General features: G+C 37.1%; 1 protein-coding gene across 1 annotated transcript; it reads left to right on the top strand.

The window, feature by feature from the left end:
* The first annotated feature begins 1,366 nt into the window (after nucleotides 1–1,366).
* LOC131161499 (E3 ubiquitin-protein ligase UPL2-like) lies at nucleotides 1,367–25,600 on the top strand. The gene is made up of 17 exons (XM_058117309.1): nucleotides 1,367–1,590; nucleotides 1,776–1,896; nucleotides 5,605–5,700; nucleotides 5,798–6,004; nucleotides 6,462–13,029; nucleotides 13,206–14,311; nucleotides 14,396–14,701; nucleotides 14,785–14,989; nucleotides 16,847–17,124; nucleotides 17,216–17,514; nucleotides 19,534–20,653; nucleotides 20,762–20,908; nucleotides 21,975–22,055; nucleotides 22,143–22,368; nucleotides 22,494–22,633; nucleotides 24,845–24,951; nucleotides 25,141–25,600. The coding sequence occupies exons 2-17, from the start codon at nucleotides 1,804–1,806 to the stop codon at nucleotides 25,241–25,243; spliced, it is 11,082 nt and encodes a 3,693-aa protein (XP_057973292.1). The 5' UTR covers nucleotides 1,367–1,590; nucleotides 1,776–1,803; the 3' UTR covers nucleotides 25,244–25,600.
* The last annotated feature ends 744 nt before the right edge of the window (nucleotides 25,601–26,344 follow it).

Here is a 26,344-nt window from a genome sequence, read left to right as displayed (position 1 = left end):
GTACTTAGTGATTGTGGGTGTTGGGCTAAGTGGTAGCTTATGCTAATGACGATATTGGTGGTCAAGATGGTTTCTCTCCCTACTATTTTTTCCAAGTCTTTAGAGCCCACTTTACGTGGGTTTGCTGTAACTTAAGGAAAATGTCCTTCCCTCATAAGAGAGAGGTCCTTTTATTAGTAGTCAAATTTCCAAATGTTAGAGTGGGTTATGATGTGTTTTAAGGAGTGATGTAGCACCTTGTTAAGTACTGATCCCTTGTGGTGAATATTGTTTAAGGGTAAAAAAATATCACAATGGTAGTATGTGTTGTAGATTTGATTAGGCCAATAACACTTTCAAGTGTCACTTGGGCACATACCTTTTTACCTTAACAAGTAGCTTTAGGCCCAAGACAATCAACCTAGATCATCAATAGTGCAATCCCTAATAGTCCAAGTCATCCATCCATTTCATCAATTTTTATCCACTGTGGCCAATTTCCTTTTTTTTTTTTTGATATCTTGAGAAACTTGGGGTGGTCGGGGCCCTTTGGGTCCTTACCCCCTTGCCAAAACCAAAGAGGGAATTGAGTGCACTTGCAACAGCTAGCCCTTAGGCAAGTCAAGGAGACCTAAAGGGAAATCAAACCCAAGACCTTATTCGACATTTGTTCACCTTTACTACTGAGCCTACTTTTGGCCAATTTCCATCTCAATACTATTAGTTTGATGCAGGCCGAATGAAGTTAAAAGCCCATTTCATATGGAAGTGGGAAAACACAACTATAGCTTTGTTGAGTAGCTCCGACCCAATACATGAACCAAGGCCCATACAACCAACCTAGATTTTCAACAATATATGACTCTAATATTACACATTATCCAATTGTGTCAAGCTTAACCAAGATCAATCTTAATGCTATCAAGTCAACAAAGGTAAGGTGAAGTTAAAAAATCATTCCATATATAGTTGAAGTAGCCCAAATAGGACGTCTCTTTCGTAAATAATAGTACTTAATCTTAGAACCGCAAGGTATCTCTTGAAAATTGAATCGTGAACCTCTCAATTCATTAAGTATAAAATCTTACAAAGAGTACACGAGGGTATTTTACTACTTGTCCTATTATTATTATCTTTTTCGTTTCTCTAGCTCATACAACCCTAATACCCTTAGAAGACACCATTAGCCGCTTTATTTATAGTTATTTTATGTGATAATTTTAGTTTTATAATTAAGTCGGGCTTTGATAGGAATGACGAACCATTGTCTCACAAAGAAAAAAAGAAAGGTAGAAGGATTTTTCAAAAATATTTTATTTTTATTTGCCATGGTGGGCTAGTTGGATTTACCCGGAGGTAGAACCGCCTTGGCTGTGGATCCTGTGGAGTGGTGGGGACTGTTCGAGCTTCCGCCTTCATATAAAAAACGCTGCCCTCACTCCATTTCTCCTCCTCGAGGGTTAAACAAAATACCATCAATTATTTTTAGTTCCATTTCTCTTTGCTCTGGGGTTTCGCTTCCTATCTCTCTCTCTCTCTCTCTCTCTCTCTCTTGTATGGTCGAACTCGGATGTGTATGCATCCATCGCTCTTCTCTGTCTCCAGAACCAGGTCTCTCTCTCTCTCTCTCCCTTCTTGGTCTGTTAATGGCTTTTTCTGCCGTCTGATCTCTGTGTCGTTCTCTCTCAATAGAAATCTTTTTCTGTACTTTTTTGTGTATTTGTATATGTTAAAATCAGAGTCTCTAATTTGGTTCTCTTGCTTGTATTTTTGTTTTTTGTTTCTGTTATTTTCAGTATCTGAAAGTAGAGAAGTTGAGGTGAGATGACAACCCTAAGATCGAGCATGCCGACGAGGCTGCGGCGGCTTTTGTCTGGTGAAGCCATAGGTCCATCTCTTAAACTCGACTCCGAGCCAGTAAGTCTCTCTCGCTCTCTCTCTTTCTCTCCCTGCACGCACAATTTTGCTTTGTTTTCTCTGTTAACATGCGATAATAGGGGGGTTTTTTAGTTGTACCATTATTCTTTTAATAGATTGTGAATACGATCTTGTTTGGATTGCTAGAATGGAATTCCGTTTTGTGATTGGCGACGGCTTATTTTTTTAACATAGGGGTTTTGGTTTGATAAAAAAACTGGAGTTCATATACCTTATTAGTTGCTGCTGTTATAAATATGTAGTGATGAATTGCATAACTGATCAATTCATTGTTAATAGTCAATATAAATTAATTTCTTTGCTCATATTCTATGGCTGTTTTTGTAGGGAATTTAATAACATTGTTATGACCTAGCAGCTTTGTTAAAATTATTTACTCCTATTGAAGAAAATCACGTGAAATGTCCATTTTCATCCAGGAAGACAGCAAAGATTAATTTTTGTTGTTCATCAATAGTCTCTTTAGAAATTTTTTGTCTTCACAACAAGGAAGTAAGAGGTCTTTAGGATTTTTGAGAACCCGCTGCTTGGACCAGGTCGCATAAGACCTTGATAGACTTGAAAATGGATTTGATGATGCAAAATAAAAACTAGTATTATGGGATAATACTTATCCTCAAAGTATTGACTCAAATTAAGAAACAACATAAATGAGATGTAGCTCTTTTGACTTAAGAGTTAAGAGGACAAAGGAGTGTACATTTTTGTCTGATTGGGTTGATGTAAAGTGATAAAATCATGGGATATCATCTATGTGTTGGTGTTTGATCTTGTTGGGAGTTATTTTAGTACTCATAGTTGTGCATGTTTACAGAATTTTAGTACTTCATGCATAGTTGATTGTGCCAGTAGTTTTAGATTTCGGCCAATGGTATCATACAAAAAACAATAGAGGTAGCTTCATTTTTTCAGCTTTAGCCATAACCAATGCCATGGAGCCACCTAGGTGATGCTTAAGGAGTTGAGCCTCCATGGATAATGAGGTATGTGCCTAGGCAATGGGTGTATTATGTACAATGGTCAGATGCTTAGATAATAAAAGCATATTTTTGTTTTTAACTGGATAAATTTCTAAATTTTTTACTGACTAAATTACTAAAAAGAAATCAAATCTATTTCAAGGAGGAAAATTTGTACAACTTTTGTATATCACTCACAGATGTACTGAGGTTGATGCAGGTGTTTAAGGTTATCTTGGGGGGTACTTTGGGGGAAATCAAGTCTAAAATTAACGACTTTATCATGAGCTAAGCTATAGAGGTAGAACTACATTTTTCAAGGAGAAAATAGTTGAAAAAATTATAGTGGCAAATGAAACTTGTACAAACTAATTCACGGATTACAGGATGTCACTTGTGAAGGAAATTTTCAGATTGTTTGTACTTTGTGGGTTAAAATATGTAGAACACAATATGCATATGCACAAGTGAACAGATTTTTTACTGTTTGATTTTGTGCTGTCACAAGTTCTCTATGGAAGTTTTAGATCTAGGAAGTTTACTGGTTGTGTGGCTTTTGGATGATTTATTTTTTTATTATTATTTTTTAAAAGTTTGATTTATTACACCCCCTAAAAAAACAACCAAACATAAAAAAGGATGGAAAATTTAAAATATAATGGTTTTTTTTTAAACTGTATTTTTCCCTTTATAAGGAGTGCATACTCTTTGTTCACGAGTTACAATAAATTAAGACTAGATGTGGCGCATGCTGCATGTGTGTTCCATAGTCCCCTTTTTGAGGAAAGAATGGAAGTTATTTATATGATGGGGGTCTTGGAGATAATGGAGTTAAAAATATCTTCCAACTTTAAATTTGAAATTATTATATTAAATTATTTATGTATCCATGGTTTGTAGATCTTTTAAAAAAATGATAACTTGTAGGGCTGAAAATATTTTAGGAATAATGAAGAGAAAAAATGTTGATTGAAAACTACTTCTTCCTCATTTAATTAATAGTATAGATAATGTACATGCTCTATAAGAGTATGTTGTATTAAGTTATTGTATATTCCATAATACCATGTACATAATTCTTATAAAATGCAGGGGAATTGAAGCGGCATAATAGATTACTGGTTTTTCAGATTTCAAACTATTGATCAAATCCTCCTACTCCATGAAATCAAATATTTCCAATAGTTTGACACCTACTGTCACTTCTCTTTGTCTCGATTTAATAGCATAGATGTCATGTAGTAAATTGCCCACAATATCTTGCTTTGGACACAGGGCTAGTAATGATTTGTCTCATTGATTGGAGGGGTTGCCTTGACCACAATGGAAATAATTCATTGCATGCTAAAAATATGTGTTTTGGTTTTATACATGCCCAAATTAGTTGCTTGTATGATAGGATTGCTGCTTAAAAAGGTTTGAAGCTGCAAATGCGAACCTTATTAGATTTTTTAAGAGAATGTTTGGAAGTCTTGGAATGTGATGCATGCCTCATGGGAAGATTTTTATTTGGTTTTCACATTGTAAGATTCCCATAATGTACATAGGGTGCCTGTGATTGGGTTTGGTCAACATGGGAATCCTGGCAAACATTTCAACGAGGATAAGTTGGCTTGTGTCTAAATAATATATGAATAATAATCATGTTCTCAGCACAAAACCTACTAAAAATGGCACCTAATTAGATCCATGTTAAAATTTCAACCACCATAAATTAAAATAAAAAAACTCAACACTCAACAATATAATTAACATAAATACTAATTATTTGCCAGAACCTTCAGTGGTTTGCATAACCTCCCTGGGTCTGTTATGAGATAGAGCTGTGCTTTTAGCCTCTCTCAGGGTCCATTCTTTTGGGCTTTTTAGGGGTTTGCTGCTGCCTGATCTTATTAGGGATTGGCAGGCAGCGGTTCTGTAATTTTTCTGGTTATTCCGATTTTGTTCTTGGGATGGCATGGCGCCTTGTTCTCCCCTTATTGTACTTTTTGGTTTGTTGTTAATATAATTGTTTTTTTCCCTTTTAAAAATTGGTCGCAAAATTTCAACCATTATGTTATATTATAATAACATAATAATATTTCTTCCATTTTTTTTATTGATTTCTGTTTTTGTTATTATAATAATTTATTATTTTAAATATATAATAATAGTGTGTAATAGTACTATAGTATGAGGGCATTAAATTTCCCGGACAAAATGGTGAGGGCAATTTGGTCCCAAAAGTACCATTCCCATGGGAATGAAATTCTCATTAGACTTACCCATGGCGGAGGATTTGAATGGGATTTCCTGTTTTGTGGGAATCCTTCATTCCCAAGGAATGAGATATTACCACCATGTCGGATTATAGTCCCAACCATGGACATGACATTCCTGGGAGTGTTGAAAAACACCGTGAACCAAATGGTCCCTAACGTCTAAAACAACATTTGCTCCATAGTTCGTCTTCATGCCTATGAATGTAGTAATAGCATATATGTTGCATAGATTGCATCATTATTATTGTTAAATTGTTAGTTTTGCAAACTGTGTCCCTTGGATTGTAGTTGCTGGGAATCTAAACAATAAGGCAGAGGTCTTAGGAATTGTTTGTGTATCTGGATTTTGTATATATTGTAGACGCAGTCTTGCATGGGTTCCTCAACTGTGTGAGGCTTAGGGAATACAATTGCTTCTCTAGTGAGTGGGAAGTCTCCTATCTTCATGGTTGTATGATTTCTTGCAGCCTCCTAAAATAAAAGCATTCATCGACAAGGTGATTCAGTGCCCATTACGAGATATAGCAATTCCTCTTTCTGGCTTTCGTTGGGAGTACAATAAGGTGATAGCCCTACTTTCTACCATGTGTCATAAGTTCATCTTATTTAAATATTATATTTTTTATTTTGTTGTTCACTTATTCATTGCTTTGATTTCAGGGGAATTTTCATCACTGGAGGCCATTGTTTCTGCATTTTGATACATATTTCAAGACGTACTTATCCTGTCGGAATGATATCCTACTATCAGACAACATTTTAGAAGATGATAATCCATTCCCAAAACTTGCAGTTCTACAAATTTTACGGGTGATGCAAACAATTTTAGAGAATTGCCATAACAAGAGTTCATTTGGTGGCTTGGAGGTATGTGGGAGATAGTTGAGTACAAATTATTAGGCTTGTAAAAAGATAAAAATTAGGGTCCCTTGAGGTTTGACATAAAGGCATTGACCTCTCCTGAGGTGTCAAAAATTTCGAGGACCTTCTCTGTGGTTTCAAAAATTCTAGTGACTTTCCTTGAGTTGTCAAAAAAAATACAAAACTTCCCCCTTGTATTTTGCAAAAAAGATGTGTCCTTTTAGGAGAGGTTTGTGTCTTTTTGGCAAATCTTAGGAGAGGTCTGTAGCATTTTTGTCAATAAAAATTTTGAAACCTCTGCATCTTTTTGCCAAACCTTAGGCGAGGTTAGTGTTGTTTGCCCAAAAATTATCATGTTGTGCTTGCATTCTAAATCTCATATTGAATTTGTAGATATTTTTTCTTGTTGCCCTATAAGATTTGTTCTGGCCATTTGATGTATTTGTGATCTTCTTCTCACCAGCATTTCAGGCTCCTGCTTGCATCAACAGATCCTGAGATTCTCATAGCTACGTTAGAGACTCTTTCTGCACTAGTTAAAATAAATCCCTCCAAGCTACATCCGAGCGGGAAGTTGATTGGATGTGGCTCAGTAAACAGCTGTATCTTGTCTCTAGCACAAGGATGGGGAAGCAAGGAAGAGGGCTTGGGCTTGTATTCATGTGTTATTGCAAATGAGAAAACCCAAGAGGAAGGACTTTGTTTGTTTCCTTCTGAAATACAGAATGATTGTGACAAGTCTCAGGGCAGGTTAGGTTCAACCCTTTATTTTGAATTGCATGGGCTCAATTCACAAAGCATTGGAGAAAGCAGTGGCTGTGCTAGATCTTCTTGTTCGAGTGTTATACACATCCCAGATATGCATATGCGTAAGGAAGATGACCTATTACTCATGAAACAGTGTATTGAGCAGTACAATGTACCTCAGGAGCACAGGTTTTCTTTGCTGAACAGAATCAGATATGCTCATGCCTTTCGTTCTCCCAGAATATGCAGGCTGTACAGTAGGATTTGCCTTCTTGCATTTATTGTGCTTGTGCAGTCCAACGATGCTCATGATGAACTTGTTTCCTTTTTTGCTAATGAACCAGAGTACACAAATGAGTTAATTAGGATTGTGCGGTCAGAAGAAACTGTTCCTGGAACCATTAGAACTCTTGCTATGCTTGCCTTGGGAGCTCAGTTGGCTGCATATTCATCATCGCATGAGCGGGCACGTATCTTGAGCGGATCAAGTATTAATTTTGCCGGGGGAAATCGTATGATTCTCCTAAATGTGCTCCAAAGAGCAGTCATGTCTTTGAACAATTCAAATGATCCATCGTCTCTTGCTTTTGTTGAAGCACTTCTACAATTCTACCTGCTCCATGTCATGTCATCTACAAGTTCTATGAGTGTCATTAGGGGGTCTGGAATGGTCCCCACATTCTTACCTCTTTTGGAGGATTCTGATCCAACTCACATGCATCTTGTCTCTCTTGCTGTAAAAACCCTGCAAAAGCTCATGGATTACAGTAATACAGCAGTGACACTGTTTAAAGACTTGGGGGGAGTAGAGCTTTTAGCTCACAGACTGCAAATAGAAGTACATAGAGTTATTGGTTTGGAAGGAGCAAATGATAATTCAATGATCATTGGTGAATGCTCAAGATATAATGATGTTCAGTTGCACACCCAAAAGAGACTTATAAAAGCTCTGTTGAAGGCACTTGGGTCTGCTACATATGCCCCTGTAAATTCCACCAGATTTCAAAATTGCCAGGATAATTCCTTGCCCATCACTCTGTCACTGATATTCAGGAACGCTGATAAATTTGGAGGTGATATTTATTTCTCAGCTGTCACTGTTATGAGTGAAATTATCCACAAAGACCCAACTTGTTTTCCTGCCTTACATGAATTGGGTCTTCCGGATGCATTTTTATCTTCAGTAGTAGCTGGAATTCTTCCTTCTTCAAAGGCTCTCACTTGTGTTCCCAATGGTCTTGGTGCCATTTGCCTCAATGCCAAAGGCTTAGAGGCAGTGAAAGAAACTTCAGCATTACGGTGTCTTGTTGACATATTCACCACAAAGAAATATATAGGAGCAATGAATGATGGCATTTCAACATTGGCAAATGCATTGGAAGAGCTTCTGCGTCATGTATCTTCATTGAGAAGCACTGGTGTTGATATAATTATTGAAATTGTTGATAGGATTGCTTCCATGGGGGATGGTAATGTTAGGGCAACAGGAAAAGTCAATGGGGCTGCTGAAATGGAAATGGATTCTGAAGATGTACAAAATGAAAATAATTGCCCTGTGGTTAGTGCAGTCTCAGTTGATGAAGGAATCAGTGATGAACAATTCATTCAGCTATGCGTATATCATGTGATGGCACTGCTTTACAAAACTATGGAAAATTCTGAAACATGCCGATTATTTGTGGAGAAATCTGGGATTGAATCTTTATTTAAGCTTCTATTACGGCCTAATATTGCACAGTCATCTGAAGGGATGGCTATTGCTTTACACAGCACTGTGGTTTTTAAGGGTTTTAGTCAGCATCATTCTACTCCACTTGCGCGCGCCTTCTGTTCCTCCCTCAGGGACCAATTAAAGAAAGCTTTGACTGGTTTTAGTGTGGTTTCAGGGTCTTTTTTGCTGGATCCTAGAGCAAAACTAGATAGTGGTCTGTTTTCTTCACTTTTTCTTATTGAATTCCTTCTGTTTCTTGCTGCCTCCAAAGACAACCGTTGGGCAACTGCATTGCTAACAGAGTTTGGAAATGATAGCAAGGATGTTCTGCAAGATATTGGACGTGTCCATCGTGAAGTTCTATGGCAGATTGCACTCCTTGATGATGCCAAGTTTGAAATAGAGGATGATGGTGCTGTTTCAGCTGGAAGCTCACAGCAATCGGATTTGAACACAGACGAAACTGAAGAGCAAAGATTCAACTCCTTTCGTCAGTTTCTTGATCCATTGCTGAGGCGAAGGGTGTCAGGATGGAATGTGGAATCCCAATTTTTTGATATTTTGAATCTTTATCGTGATCTTGGGCGTGCCACTGGTTTTCACCAAAGACTGGGTAATGATAATCCTCCAAACCTGCGGTCTGGAGCCAGTCATCAAGTGCATCAGTCCAGCTCTTCTGATGTTGCTGGAGATATTAGTAAAAAGGAAGATGAGAAGCAGAAAACTTATTACTCATCTTGTTGTGACATGGTGAGGTCACTTTCTTTTCACATTACTCATTTGTTTCAAGAATTGGGAAAGGTAATGTTGTCTCCTTCTCGTCGACGGGAGGATACTGTTAATGTTTCTCCTCCTTCAAAATCAGTGGCTTCTGTTTTCGCCTCAACCTCACTGGAACTCATGAATTTTGGGGGTCATGTGAATCCTTCTGGATCAGAGGTTTCTATATCAACAAAGTGTCGCTACTTCGGTAAGGTTATTGATTTCATTGATGGAATTCTACTGGAGAGGCCAGATTCCTGTAATCCTATATTGTTAAATTGCTTGTATGGACGTGGAGTTGTTCAATCAGTTTTGACCACATTTGAAGCCACCAGTCAATTGCTTTTTACGGTCAATAGGGCCCCTGCTTCTCCTATGGAGACTGACGATGTAAACTCGAAGCAAGATGAAAAGGAGGAAACTGATCATTCATGGATATATGGTCCCTTAGCTAGTTATGCCAAATTTATGGACCACTTGGTAACGTCATCTATTATTTTATCTCCTTTTACGAAAAACCTGCTTGCACAACCTTTGATGAGTGGTGATATTCCTTTCCCAAGGGATGCTGAGACATTTGTGAAGGTCCTTCAATCCATGGTGCTGAAGGCAGTGCTTCCTGTTTGGACTCACCCACAGTTTACTGATTGCAGTTATGATTTCATATCTACAGTTATATCTATTATTCGGCACGTTTATTCTGGGATTGAAGTAAAAAGTGTCAACAGTAATCCTGGTGCTCGAATAACTGGTCCTCCTCCGAATGAATCAGCTATTTCAACAATTGTTGAGATGGGATTTTCCAGGTCTAGGGCAGAAGAAGCTCTAAGACAAGTCGGAGCCAATAGTGTGGAGCTGGCAATGGAGTGGTTGTTCTCACATCCCGAGGAAAGCCAAGAAGATGATGAACTTGCTCGTGCCCTTGCCATGTCTCTTGGGAACTCTGGGCCAGACACCAGGGAAGATGTTTCAAATGAAAACAGTCGGCAACTTGAGGAAGAAATGACTCAGCTTCCGCCTGTGGATGAGTTGTTATCGACATGTGTGAAGCTTTTGCAAATGAAGGAAAATCTAGCTTTTCCAGTTCGTGATCTGCTTGTAATGATATGCTCCCAGAATGATGGTCAATACAGATCCAATGTTATTTCCTTTATTGTCAGTCAGGTGAAACTCTGTAATTTGATTTCTGACCGTGGAAACAATGCAATGCTATCAGCTCTGTTTCATGTTCTTGCTTTAATTCTTCATGAAGACAAAATGGCAAGAGAAGTTGCCTTTGAGAATGGACTAGTAAAACTAGCATTGGAACTACTTTCACAATGGGATTCTGGTTTGTGCAATACAGGGAAGCCGGATGTGCCAAAATGGGTAACAGCTGCTTTTCTTGCTACTGACCGTATGTTGCAAGTGGATCAGAAACTGAACTTTGAAATTCTTGAGCAGTTAAAGAAGGATGACATAAGTTGTCAATCCCCATCTGTTAATATAGATGAGAATAAGCAAAACAAGTCTTCATTAGGATCCTCATCAAGGCATATAGATATACAGGAGCAGAAGAGACTTATTGAGATTGCTTGTGGTTACATCAAGAATCAGCTTCCATCGGAAACGATGCATGCTATTCTGCAGCTTTGTTCTACTCTGACCAGAAATCATTCTGTTGCTGTTAGTTTTCTTGATGCTGGAGGTCTACCCTTTCTGCTTTCTTTGCCAACAAGTAGCCTCTTTTCTGGTTTTGACAATGTTGCTGCTACTATAATCCGTCATATCCTTGAAGATCCCCAAACTCTGCAGCAAGCAATGGAGTCTGAGATACGTCACAGCCTTGTGGCTGCGGCTAACAGAAATCCCAATGGAAGACTGAGTCCTCGTAATTTTCTCTTGAATTTAACTTCTGTAATTTCACGGGATCCAGTTATTTTTATGCAAGCTGCTCAGTCTGTGTGCCAAGTTGAAATGGTAGGTGACAGACCATATATCATCTTGTTGAAAGATAGAGACAAAGATAAATGCAAAGAAAAAGATAAAGAGAAGGACAAAGCAGTGGAAAAAGATAAACCACAGAATATTGATGGAAAAATTGCTATGGGTAATATGGGCTCTACTGGTTCTGGGAATGGACAGGGCAAACTTCCTGATTCAAACTCCAAGAATGTCAAAGTCCATCGGAAATCCCCCCAGAGTTTTATTAATGTGATTGAGCTTCTTTTGAATTCTCTAATAACTTATGTGCCTCATTTGAAAGATGATGCCGTGATGAATGCGCTACCTGAAACTTCATTAAGTGACATGGACATTGACATAGCTGCAAGCAAGGGAAAGGGAAAAGCCATCGCAACTGTCTCCGAAGAGAATGAAGCCCACAACCAGGAAGCTTCTGCATCCCTTGCAAAGATTGTTTTTGTTTTGAAGCTTTTGACCGAAATTCTTTTGATGTATGCTTCATCTGTCCATGTTCTGCTCCGAAGAGATGTTGAAATTGGTAGCAGCAGGGGCCCTCCTCAGCGGAGTCCTACTGGATACTGCACTGGTGGAATATTCCATCATATTCTTCACAAGTTTCTTCCATATTCTAGAAATTCGAAGGAGAAGAAGAAAACAGATGGTGACTGGAGGAATAAACTAGCAACTAAGGCTGGTCAGTTTTTGGTGGCATCTTGTGTTCGCTCCACAGAGGCAAGGAAGAGGGTGTTTGCAGATATCAGCAACGTCTTCAATGATTTTGTTGATTTACCTTCTGGTTTCAAAGCCCCAGGCAGTGATATTCAAGCGTTTATTGATTTGCTCAATGATATACTGGCTGCTCGCTCACCTTCAGGTGTATACATCTCAGCAGAAGCTTCTGCAACTTTTATTGATGTTGGCCTTGTTAGGTCTCTGACTCGAGTTCTTCAAGTGTTGGACCTGGATCATGTTGACTCACCTAAAGTTGCTACAGGGCTTATTAAAGCTCTGGAGTTGGTTACCAAGGAACATGTCCATTCTGCAGATTCTAGTGCTGGGAAGAGTGAGAATTCAACAAAAGCTGCTGACTGTAATCAAACTGGAAGAGCTGATAATGATGGTGATATATCCCAGCCCATGGAAACATCTCAACCAAATCATGATTCTGTGGCAGCTGACCATGTTGAGTCTTTTAGTAATGCACAAACCAATGGCAGCTCTGAAGCTGTCACAGATGATATGGAGCATGACCAGGATCTTGGAAGTTTTGCTCCTGCTACCGAAGATGATTATATGCGTGAAACTTCAGAGGATGCGAGGGGTCTTGAAAATGGCATTGATACAGTAGGGATAAGATTTGAAATCCAGCCACGTGTGCAAGAGAATATAGTTGACGAGGATGATGATGAGGAAATGTCTGGGGATGGAGACGAAGTAGATGAAGATGAAGATGAAGATGAGGATGATGACCATAATGATCTGGAAGAAGATGAAGTCCATCACCTGCCACATCCTGACACAGATCAGGATGATCATGAGATTGATGATGATGAGTTTGATGAGGAGGTGTTGGAGGAAGAGGATGACGACGACGATGATGATGAGGATGGGGTTATACTTAGGCTTGAGGAGAGCATCAATGGAATAAATGTTTTTGATCATATTGAGGTTTTTGATAGAGATAATAATTTTCCCAATGAGACTCTCCACGTGATGCCTGTTGAAGTCTTTAGTTCTAGACGACAAGGGCGTACTACATCCATTTACAGTCTCTTGGGTAGAACTGGTGACAACTCTGCTCCTTCACACCATCCACTTTTAGTGGAACCTTCTTCCTCCCTCACCACAGCCTCTTTGAGACAGACAGGTGACCTCATCTGATGGTTTTTTTAGTTTCCGGTTACTGTATTTTTGAAGATATTGCCATATAAATTCTGAATGTTTAAACCCTAGTTTTTTATTCACCTTTTTTAATTGTACTTCTGTTCGGTAGTTTTAAAGCTCTTGACATGTGTTCGCTGATTGTCGCCCTTGATCTTTCAGAGAATGCTCGTGATATGGTCTTCCCTGATAGGAACTCAGAGAGCACCTCATCGCGATTGGAAACAATTTTTAGGTCATTGAGGCATGGACGCCATGGACACCGGCTTAATTTGTGGATAGATGACAGTCATCATGGTGGGACTTCAAATGCACCTGTTGTACCCCAAGGCCTTGAGGAGTTGCTTGTTTCCCAGTTGAGGCGACCAACCCCTGAGAGAACTTCTGATCAGAACACATCAGCTGTGGAACCTCAAAGTCAGGGTGAACCTGCTCAGTTACAAGAACCAGAAGCTGGTGTAAGACCTGAAATCCCAGCTGAAAACAATTGTAACAGTGAAAGGGATCATGTTCCCCCTCCATCTTCTACAGCAGCAGATGGATCTGGCAATGCTGACATCAGGCCTACAGGGAATGAATCTCAGCAAGGAGCAGATGCTTCAAGCATGCACTCTCAATCTGTTGAAATGCAGTTTGAGCACACTGATGTGGCTGTGCGGGATGTTGAAGCTGTGAGCCAAGAAAGTAGTGGAAGTGGGGCAACATTAGGTGAAAGCCTTAGAAGCCTTGATGTTGAAATTGGAAGTGCTGATGGCCATGATGATGGTGGGGGAGAAAGGCAAGGTTCTGCAGATAGAATACCTCTGGGTGATGTTCAGGCAACTCGTTCAAGAAGAACAAATGTATCATTTGGTAATTCAGCTCCTGCAAGTGTGAGGGATTTGTCCCTTCACAGTGTAACTGAGGTTTCTGAAAATCCTAGTGCAGAAGCCGATCAGGGTGATCCAGCTGAGGAGCAGCACATCAATGGTAGTGCTGATTCTGGACCAATTGATCCTGCATTTCTGGACGCTCTTCCTGAAGAGTTGCGTGCTGAAGTTCTTTCAGCTCAACAGGGTCAAGTGGCGCAGCCTTCAAATGCTGAACCCCCGAATGCTGGAGATATTGATCCAGAGTTTCTTGCAGCTCTTCCTCCAGACATCCGAGCAGAAGTTTTGGCACAACAGCAAGCACAAAGGCTACATCAATCACAAGAACTTGAAGGTCAACCTGTTGAAATGGACACTGTTTCAATAATTGCAACATTTCCTTCAGAATTACGAGAAGAGGTACATTAGGCATTGGATTGTGGTCTTATAGATTTGAAACCTGTCTCTTTCACTTCACATGTTCCCTGTAATTTGCATACTCAGGTTCTCCTAACATCGTCAGATGCAATTCTTGCGAATCTCACACCTGCTCTTGTTGCGGAGGCACACATGTTGCGAGAAAGATTTGCACATCGTTATCATAATCGTACACTCTTTGGTATGTACCCTAGAAGCCGTAGAGGTGAGTCTTCTAGACGAGGTGAGGGTATTGGATCCAACCTAGATCGAGCTGGTGGGAGCATCATTTCACGCAGATCTATGGGAGGTAAGCCAGTTGAAGCTGATGGGGCTCCTTTAGTTGACTCAGAAGCTCTGAAAGCCATGATTCGGTTGCTTCGTGTGGTTCAGGTGTTCAATCAACATGACAGCTTCATCCTTTGTATTTTTGTTGTCCTTTGTGATTTTATGTATTTACTAGTACAATTTTGCAGCCACTTTATAAAGGCCAGCTGCAAAGGCTTCTCCTGAATTTGTGCGCCCACAGTGAAACTAGAACTGCTCTGGTGAAAATTCTGATGGACATGCTGATGCTTGATACAAGGAAGCCTGTCAATGACTTAAGTGCTGCTGAACCATCATATCGGCTGTATGCTTGCCAGAGTAATGTGATGTATTCTCGTCCTCAATTCTTTGATGGTATGAACTCTTTATAATCTCCTCCTTGCCAGCAACTGCTATATCCATAAAGTTGAGATACTTGTATGCTAGTTTTGTTGCACGTGTACAATAAAACAAACCCTACGGTGCCACATATTCCAAGGGTTGCCATATAAAAAGTATGCGACCTACTAACCCGTATCAAAAGGCTTAAATAGAATATGAAACAAGCAGAAGTACAAGGAATTAAAGATTTTATTTCTTTGTCATATTGGTTTCTTTAATTATCTAATAGTTGCAATTAAAATAATTTTGACCAATAAAAATGAATGCAAACATTTGTGGTTTACAACTTGTTAAAAATATTCATTTGTGTGGGGTTTGGAAGCACGTAATTTAAGCCATGGATCTGGAATCTATGAATTGAATGAAATATGGTACAAAATTGTACTTTATCAAAATTCACAAAAATCCAAATTCAAGGCTTAAAACTCATGCTTCCAAATGCGATGTTGATTCATTTCTAAAAATATTCACATGCATGCATAGGATGCATGCCACATGTCATTGCATGAAATGGTATAAGATGCTTTGTGGACATGTCATGGTACATTTTTTAAGTATCTGATATGATTTGGAAGTATAGGACACTGATCTGAGTGTTGACGAGCATCTGTGTTCAATACAGAAACAGATACTGTTAACCTATTAAGTACCTTTGCTTCAGAGTTTTGGATATTTCAGTTTGTAGTATTCTTTACTAGCTTTAAATCTCACCACTTAAAATGAATTAAAGGCCTCTACTTGTCTGAATATTTTTGAATAATGGAGGTCATGGCTACAATTACAAATTAGATGGCTACTCTGGGAACCGCTGTCCATCCCCATGCACCTACAAACAGTATAAGTGGATGATGATGGGGCCCAGGGGTGGCCCCAAGGAGTCATTGGCATGCAGTGACTCGAATGAGGGATCTGTGGTTCTCCAGGAACTCATCATTCCCCATCATATAATTATATTATAATCATTTGCACGTGCGGGTAAAGTCATGCACTAATGACCAATACATTGAGTCATTTCTTTATGTGGCTGATATTTCATTAGTACATTTTGCTGTACTGCTTTGATCCTCTCTGTTGTTTTTGGTTTTCTTCTCTCCTAAGGAGGATTTCTTATGCTCCTTGTGTTTTCTCTTTTTCTTATTTTTCTATAAAAAAAATTATTTAGTACATTTTTCAGGTACACTTATTTAAAAAAAAAAATTCCAGACTATGTTTGATATGATGTTTTTACTATCATAGTGATTGATGTTCTAGCCACACCTAAAACTTAAAAAAAAAAAAGAATTGTGGTTTTTTTTTTTCCACATGGCTTAGTGCCTAGTTTATACGTTACTTTTTATTTGCTGTACATACCAAATGTATCCACTCAAAACTCCTCAAGCATTTAATCAACCCCATACATTAATGTTGACAAAGTTTTACCTAGGATTAATCATAAAGCTTAAAATACTCTATACCAGATGCATTGTTTAAACTTCTATACTCTCCCGCAAATTATTTCCCACTCTGAAATTATGGTATTTTTTGTATGCTAGTGTACTCTGGTTATATTGGACTGCTCACATAGATGGGAGAAAACTCAAAAAGATAATTAAGCATAAGAACTTTGTATATGTTAATGTGGAGTTTTTATACCCTTTTCCTTTTGGGCTAAAGATTATGGGTAATATTTTTGTCAAAATTTTTCTGTTGCCCCTTTTGTGATCTTGAGGTGTAATGGTCATACCTGTGATATGATATTTCATCTTTAATGACATTTCTTCTTTTTCTATTAAAAAAGGTCATCCCTGAGAAAGTTACGAGTTCTTTATGCCTTGATTTTTTACTTTATAGGAGTACCTCCCCTAGTGTCTCGGCGCATTCTTGAAACTCTCACTTACTTGGCTCGAAATCATCCCTATGTGGCAAAGATTTTGCTTCAGTTTAGACTGCCTGAGTCAGTCCTACAAAAGCCGGAGAATCTTGATCAGGCTCGTGGCAAGGCTGTGATGGTTATTGAAGAGGTTGAAACAGGAGGAAAGCAGCTTAATGAAGGATACGTGCCCATTGCACTGCTTTTGAGCCTTTTGAATCAACCCCTTTACCTAAGGAGTATAACTCATCTCGAACAGGTGACACCTCACACAAAGCTTTTCAAATATTTTCTGATATAATATTCAGCATGCTTCAATGTTCTAATACTTTATGCTTCTGTTGTTTCAGCTCCTGAATTTATTGGAGGTAATCATTGATGATGCTGAAAGCAAGTCAATTTCATCCAGCAATTCTGGGGCATCTGCTCCTGAACAAAGATCTGGTCCTCAGGTTTCAGCTTCAGATGCTGTGGTAAGTGCAGATTCTGGTGCTACGTCCTCTGCTATTGAGGTAACATCCTCTAAGGCTGACGACTCCACCAAACCCTCAACTTCTAGTGCGAATGGGGAATGCGATTCTCTGACAGTTTTACTTAATCTACCACAAGCAGAACTCCAGCTTTTATGTTCATTTCTTGCGAGAGAAGGGTACGTAGAAGATGCATGATTATCACGCATTTGTATGTTGGGTTGTGTCGTGTTTCTTGTTAAAAATTTTGGTGCTTTTTTTTTTCTTCTGCAATTGCATAACCTGGAAATATGTTAGTCATTTTTTCTGTGTTTTATTCCCATAGGCAATAGATCTACATATGCAGTGCATTTATTAACAACTTTATTGCCTCTTGTATTCATTTTTCATGTTTTGTTCTCATAGGTGCTATAATGCAGTGCATGTATTAAGAACTTCCTGTGGCATTTAATTACTTTAATACTTTTGCCTTTGTCGTCATTGAAAATGGGGGATTACCTTGATACTTGTATGTTTCTGCAACTCATTTTCGGTTCTATCCTTATCTCAACATTGTTCTGTAAAAAAATAAAAATGTGTAGATTTTATTTTGCTACTTGTATGTCAAGTGCAAGGATTGCTTTAGCATGTTGGCCATTCTATGCCTAGATGTTAAAAGAAGTGATTGTGCAATGATACATCATGCTTGGAATTTCTATTTTTGATGTTTTCCTGAATTCTTGTGACATGTTTGTGGTGTTCTTTCTTCTATGATCAATTGGTACAAGCATCAACAACTCCATATTGGATTAGTTTCTCCTCAACAAATAAGTGCTTGGGCCAATAAAATCCTACCTATTTGAGAGATGGTTGGAGAGGTGACAAACCCTATACTTTTCATTACAAAACCAATATGGATTATTTTGTGAAAGAATTTTTGGGCTTATAAAAACTGGAATTTGTGCTTGTGGAAATTATCGAGTAATTAGAGATGAAAAAGAAGACTCAAAATAACTATCTATGGAGCATTTGGTGTCAAAATTTGGCTATTTACAACTGAGGAATAATAATTCCTTATTTGATATTTGATTTGTCTTTTTGTTCTATACAATGATGGAAATAAATGAGGAACTCTTTCATTCTTTTATGCTCAATCAAAACAAAACAAAACAAAGATGAGCAATTCGAATTCTATAGGGCTAAATAAAAATTCAATTGACCAATAAACTTTGCCAGGTTTAGTACCTTTTGAAAAAAAAAACTGCAAGAAAAAATAAATGACATGCGCATCACACGTTGAGTCTGATTTACTTTTAATAAGTTGTTTATTGTAATATATAGATCTTCATGATCTTAATACACTTACACCCTAAAAAAATCTACATTCTACCCAGCAGCATTTTTCCATGTCTGATCTCTACACATGTTTTGAAGCTAGTTTAGGGCCCCTTTAGTTGCGGAAAACAATTTTCATTTTTTATTTTTAGTTTTCTAAGAGAATTATAAAAATTTCAGCTTATTTTTTTAGTTTTTAAAGACTTGTATTTAAAAGGTAGAAAATGAGGAGTTCTAATTGTGCAAACTGTTTTTCACTTTTATTTCTATATTTCAAAATATTTACAAAAAAGACAACTTTTTTTTTTTTTTTTCCAATTTCTCAAAAAATATATATGGTACTAAGGTACTATTTGTGGTTATGTGTTTTGGTGCGTGGATTTGGATTTATGTTGGTTTGAAAGAAACTGAATATAATTTTATATTGTATTTTGTCAAAATCTACACAAATCCAAGTTCAATATATAAATCCCAAGCTTCCAAACGCTGTGTAAGAAATCCGAAATCTAGAAAATAATAAACATATGTTTTCTAACTTTCTATATAAAGTTGAAAAATTGAAAAACAAGGTGGTTTTTTTTGTAATTATTTGAAAATTTAAGATTGAAAAATAAAACTTTATTCACAAGAGATTAGTGTCAAAGATTTTTATTTTATTTATTTATTTTATATAAATGTTGTAAAACTGAAAAATTAGCCGACTTTTTTTTTTTGTTAGTAATTCTTTGGAAAATTAAAATTGGAAAATGGAAACTGTTTTTAACAACTAGACAGGCCCTTAGTTTTTCTCGTGCATTTCAGAATATTATTCCTGTCCTTTAATGTTGAGTTTTATATGCTTTTCTTGACATTTGTGCCTGGTCTAACATTTGTCCTTCACCCAGTCTGTCAGATAATGCATATGCTCTTGTGGCGGAGGTATTGAAGAAGTTGGTGGCCATTGTTCCATCTCATGGTCATTTGTTCATTACTGAGTTAGCGAAGTCCGTGCGCAATCTAACGAAATCTGCTATGCATGAGTTGCACATGTTTGGAGAAGCTGAGAAAGCTCTTCTCAGTTCAGCATCCTCTGATGGGGCAGCAGTTCTGAGGGTTCTGCAGGCATTAAGTTCTCTCATCAGTTCAATGAATGAGAGAGAGAAGGATCATCAAAGGCTACACGAAAAGGATCATACAGGAGCTATTTCTCAGATATTGGATATAAATGCAGCTTTGGAGCCTTTATGGCTGGAATTAAGCAGCTGCATAAGCAAAATAGAGAGCTATTCAGATTCCACTCCTGACTCGACAACTGCAGCTATAATTTCAGCATCTAAACCATTGGATGTAATGCCTTCACTTCCTGCGGGTACACAGAACATCCTACCGTACATAGAATCCTTCTTTGTTATGTGTGAGAAGTTGCATCCAGGGCAGTCAGGTGCAAGTCATGACTTTGGTATTGTTGTAGTTTCTGATGCTGAAGATGCTACTACTTCTGTTGGTCAGCAGAAGACATCAGGAATTGTTTCAAAAGTTGATGAAAAACACATTCCTTTTGTCAAATTCTCAGAGAAGCACCGGAAGCTTCTTAATGCTTTCATCCGGCAAAATCCTGGGTTGCTAGAGAAGTCTTTCTCACTTATGCTGAAGGTTCCCCGCTTCATAGATTTTGATAATAAACGTTCTCACTTCAGATCAAAGATAAAGCATCAGCATGATCATCATCACAGTCCTCTTAGAATTTCAGTTAGGAGAGCTTACATTCTTGAAGATTCATATAACCAACTGCGACTGCGGTCAACTCTAGATTTGAAAGGGAGGTTGACTGTTCACTTTCAAGGGGAGGAAGGCATTGATGCTGGTGGACTTACAAGGGAATGGTATCAATTGTTGTCTAGGGTTATTTTTGACAAGGGAGCGCTATTATTTACAACTGTGGGCAATGAATCAACATTTCAGCCGAACCCCAACTCTGTTTATCAAACAGAACATCTCTCATACTTCAAGTTTGTTGGTCGAGTTGTAAGTGCCTTCAAATTGCCATTTGTAGGAATATTTTTAGGAAGAACCATTTGTAGGATTTGATCATTAACTATTTGTTTATCCTTCTATTTTTAAAATTTTCTGCAGGTTGGTAAAGCACTTTTCGATGGACAATTGTTGGATGTCCATTTCACTCGATCTTTCTACAAGCATATCCTGGGGGTTAAGGTTACATATCATGATATTGAAGCAATTGATCCTGATTATTTCAAAAATCTTAAGTGGATGCTTGAGGTATGAGTGTGTGATTTTTTTATTTATTTATTATTTCCTGATCTAATTTGTGTGTAGAACCTAGGGCTTTTCCCTTTACTGTTCAAAATACTCTGAATAAAAAAAAAAAAAAAAAAACACCAAAAATAGAAAGCAGAAAATGAAAATAAAAAACTAACCCTGTTAAACTCGGGAAAAAACTACTGAAAACCTGTTTGGTTACGATACATTAGATGTAAACAAATTAAAAAGAAAAAGTATATTTATGAAAAAAACCTGAAATTGAAGTTAAAAGCATTGAAAACTAAAATTATATATTTAGGTTGTGAGCTTTCTGGAAGTTCAGCAAGATTGGAATAATCTGTTGATTTGATTTTGGGAGTTGTGGTTTTATTTGTTTTCTTTTATTTTTTTTGTTATTCTTAGTTTTTCCTTCTGGTTTGCCCCAGATTTTATGGGGAGATGTCTTATTATCCTTTATGTAAATTCATTCTTAATAAATTGATGAAATCTCTTCTTTTGTTATAAAAAGAATATCCATAACTAAACCTTTGTGCATGTGTGCTTCAATGTCCTATGCATGTTATGAAGGAAAAACTTGATTTGGAAAGACCAAAATTGTATCAGCCTTCTCAACCATCCTTTGCGTGCTTCCATTGCAATAGATTAAATGAAGGATGGTACAATGTAGTAGCGGGGTTGGGGAGGTGAAAGAGGGTGTGGTGTGGTTTGGGAAGGTCCTGCGATGGTGACAGATGGGGGAGTGGGGATCTGTAGTGGCAGTAAAGGGGAATGAGTGAACCGTCCCTGGCCTCTTCTGGCAATGCATTGCTGCAGCAACCTGCCACTATGGTTTTAGATTTTTGGCATTGTGCAACAGAAACAAATGCATTGAATTACTCAATTTTGTCATAGTTTGAAAACGAAAATGAAAACAACAAATACAATTAAAAAATTTAAGAAAACATGATACTGAGCAATGCCTTAAACTTTTAATAGCAAATATTTTCATGGGTTATCATAAATTGTGCATGTCCATTACATTAACTTTGGTATTGGCCAAACTTTTTTCTTCTTATTTTTGCAGAATGATATAAGTGATGTTCCAGACCTTACTTTTAGCATTGATGCTGATGAGGAAAAGCTGATATTGTATGAAAGGACACAGGTAATTTCTTCCCCAAATCCTGTTGTAATTTTTTCTTGAATTGATGACATATTTCTTTACAATGTTTTAATTTGGTTAACATTACAGGTAACTGACTATGAACTAATACCGGGTGGACGTAACATTAGAGTTACTGAGGAGAACAAGCATAAATATGTTGATTTAGTTGCTGAGCACAGATTAACAACTGCCATTCGTCCTCAAATAAATGCTTTTTTGGAAGGGTTTAATGAACTAATTCCTCGGGATTTAATATCTATCTTTAATGATAAGGAACTGGAGTTGTTGATTAGTGGTCTTCCAGATATTGACTGTGAGTAGTACTGGAATTTGTTTCTTTACCTATTTCCGATTCCAAGGCATTTCCACTTTCAATTTCAATCCTTAGAAAATTTAGACATGCTTTTTCGATAATATTTTTATGTAAATCTTTTTCAGTGGATGATATGAGGGCGAATACTGAGTATTCTGGATACAGTGCTGCATCTCCTGTTATCCAGTGGTTCTGGGAGGTGGTTCAAGGTTTTAGCAAGGAGGATAAGGCTCGTCTTTTGCAGTTTGTGACTGGAACCTCTAAGGTATTTTCCATGCTTTTAGGCACCTTTTCTTTTTAGGCTGTTGTCTTGTGCTTCAAAGCTTCTTCTTTGAATTTTGATAAAATTTTTCTTTAGAAAATAGAAAGCTGAAAACCAAATTGTCCATGATTATTGTTACGTGACTTAGGTAGTTGAATGCTGTTCAAAAGAAATAGAACATTTAAAAAAAAAAAAAAAATAGTAAATAACCTTTTAAAGCTGTCAATGGAACATGTTATACATTCCTCAGCTTACTTCTTTTTTATTTTTATTTTGTCTGGATGAATATGGTAAAAGCATTTCAGCTTTTTGTTCTGAATATGCACTGGAAGCTTGCTATATCCTTTGAGATATAATGAATAAAATTGGAATGGGTCAAATTTAGTTGAATGCCTTGGTGCTTCAGATCATTGGACTGATCCTATAGAAACAGGGACGTGGTAAAGACCCTAAAGTGAGAAAGATATTATTAGATGTTTGAGTTTCCCAATTCATGGCGGACTTGGGATGGACGATGGGTACAAAATCTTCTGCCTATGTGGCAAAATTCCCCTTTAGGTTTGTCTTTTTAAAGACGTTGACATGATACATTATGGAAGGTTTGCAGCATAGTTAACTAGAAAACACTAACACCCCTGTCAACCATGAATTGGTAAGCACATTCTGAAATTTGGTACTTAGCAATCTGAAGTTTTAATTCAATATTTTCCAGCCAGTGTATATTCTCTTAGTAAAAGTTGAGCATTATCACATTATAACTTTATTGTTGATAATTATTAATCTACTTTACCAAGGCAATCACTTTTAGATTTAAAAACACCTCAACATTCATCACACATTTTCACCAATATATAAGTATACCCTTAATGTATTGCATTTTAGATCATGTGCTGTACTGTGATCCCATTCCCATTCCATGGACTGGAACGTGCCATGCTCTATGTAGCACTGGTTTGCAGTCACTTGGAATTTGATGACCCATGTCCCTAGAGCAAAAGATTACTATAGACCATTTAGACAGTTTTTATATGAGTAAATTGTGGTAATGTGATAGCATTCTTTCATGCCCTTTTCCCTGAAACCTCATTATTGTTTGTCATTCCTCAAAGCTGTTTTGGCTAAGTGACACTGGGTGTTTTTATTAAAATTTGGAATCCTTGTGTATTTTGATAAAGTATATGAGCTCCAGTGGACGAGATAGTGCTGAGGTGTCAAGCTGTTAACTGTCTTCCTTAACCTGTGGAATGGAACTCTTTCCTTATTTTAAGAATGTGGAATGTCGTTTACCCATTAGCTTGAGAATTAGAAGATAATTTGGCTTCATTGTGAGTGTCCTGTATAGGATATATTCTGTTCATTGTTTGCTATTGTATGAGGTAAAAAGAAATGGTAGCTCATTAGAAGTTGCTGGTGTGGATATTTCTGTCATTGACATTTTGGAGTTCTCTGAATGATTGGGAAGTTATTGTTTTTTTTTTTTGTTTTGTTTTGCTCGTTTGTATTTTTATTTTTTATTTTTTCAATTTTTTTTCCATGGGGTTGCAAGACTCTATTTTTGATAGGGGGTGGGAAGAGAGAATTCAGGATCAGTTTCCAGATTCTTGGGCGCTGTTGTTTGGTTGATGTTTCTTTCTTGCTGATCATATGCATTGGTTTCTTGGCACCTATAACTCTCATTGTGAGCGTCTCTTCTTCCTTTTAACCGTGGAGGTCTATTGTTCCCCTTGAATCACCTCTGCCATTTGTATGGGCCTCACCACTCAATTGGACTGTCATCCTGGATGCAGTCCTCAATTGGCATGTTTACTCGTCCAAAAAAAAAAAAAAAATGCGTGTTTAGAAATTTTATACTTGTATTTCTATCTAGTAATTGTGCGAGTTCTTACTTTGTCTTGTTTGGAGCTTTTGTTCGTCTTTTTTGTGGGTGGTGGGGGGTGGGCAGCACACTAGAACGATAGGATCTGTTTGTACACACTCTGGAGAACAACTAGGATTCGTCTTTCTGAATGAACCTCCTTACAAATTTTGAACCTGCAAAAGGCTTTGTTATTTATGCAAACCCTCACTGCCCTATCATTATTCAAGTTGAACCTCTATTGAAAAGAAAGTTCGCCTGTATCTTGATAGCAGGAAGTCAAAACTTCAAAAAATTTATGTATTTTATTTAAAATGCACCATGACTGATGTGAATGATGCTTTCTCAAATTGTTGCAGGTACCCCTAGAGGGCTTTAGTGCACTCCAAGGAATTTCAGGCTCGCAGAAGTTTCAAATTCACAAGGCATATGGCAGTCCTGAACACCTGCCTTCTGCTCATACTTGGTATACCCCCATTTCCCTCTCGCGTGCGTGCATAGACACAAATTCTGTTCTGTGCTGCGGTTGTAGATAATATTTTGCTGGTTTTTAATTTTGTTTTGTTTTATATTTCTTATCTGATACTTGTAGACAGTTTACAGATATCATCCAGAGCTTACTTCTTTTAATTTTTCCCTTTTTCTCTTCTTGCAGTTTCAACCAGCTAGACCTGCCAGAGTATCCTTCCAAACAGCATCTGGAGGAGAGACTGCTGCTTGCCATTCATGAAGCCAACGAAGGGTTTGGGTTTGGTTGAGGAACGAGGGCACAAATAGTCCATGTAGATAATATTTGTTAGGAGAAAATCTTGAGAGATTCGGAATTCAAATTAATACATGTTTATATGACTTTGTACAGTCGTATATCCACTGGCAAATGCTGGCAGTTTTTCATTTTGCCAATCTGCTGTTCGTCTCCCGTATTATCACGTCTTCTTCTGTTCTGCTTCATCCTTACCCGGTGATATGGGTGCCTCCCATTCCTTATTAGATTTTCAGTTTGAATTTAGTGATTTCAAATAGATTGGTAATTGTTGGTTTCCCTTATAGTTCGAAAATGGATTCGATAGAATTATCAAATAAAAGAAATGATAATAATTGCAAAGATTATCCAATTTTATTCCTTCTTGATTCAAAGACGAGTTTCTTTTTTAAATGATGTTATATGACATGGTTCTTTTTTAATTTATTAGCTTACTCGATCCGTGGATTCAGAATGATAAATTGATTTCTTTTCTATCTTGTTTTTTTTTTTTGTAACGTTTTCACATTTTGTCATGGAGGTGGTAAAGAAAATAGAATATATCAAATTGTTTCGTATATCATTAATATATATTTTTTTAAGAAAGTTTTAAGAATATTAGAATATATACTTTTGATTTTTTTTAAATATTTGATAGTGTGAGTATAATAAAAGAAGGGTTTGTTTAGTTATGAAAATTGTTTTTATTTTTTTATTTTATTTTCTAAAGAATTATAAAATTTTTAACTTAGATAAAGCATGAAAGGTTTGTTAAGTTGTGTAAAATGATTTTTTTTTTAGTTTTAAAATAATTATAAAAACAACAATTAGTTTCAGCTTTTGAAAAAAGTATAAGATGTTTGGGGTTTGAATTTAGATGTGCGGATGAAATTTTTTTTATATAATTTTATATTATGCTGAAATGCACGCAAATTCAAATTTAATATTTGATTTCTACCCTCTTGCATGTCAGATGAAAAATTTTAAAAATTTAGAAAACTAAGATTTTTTTTACTATTTAATAAAATTTAAAAATTGAAAAATAAGGTAGTATTTTGTGATTATTTAAAAAATAAAAAATTTTAAAAATATTTTCACAATAAATAGTGCAAAAATA

Source organism: Malania oleifera, chromosome 8, assembly GCF_029873635.1.
Source record: "Malania oleifera isolate guangnan ecotype guangnan chromosome 8, ASM2987363v1, whole genome shotgun sequence".
NCBI lineage: Eukaryota > Viridiplantae > Streptophyta > Magnoliopsida > Santalales > Ximeniaceae > Malania > Malania oleifera.
This window is presented reverse-complemented; position numbering and strand designations above follow the sequence as displayed.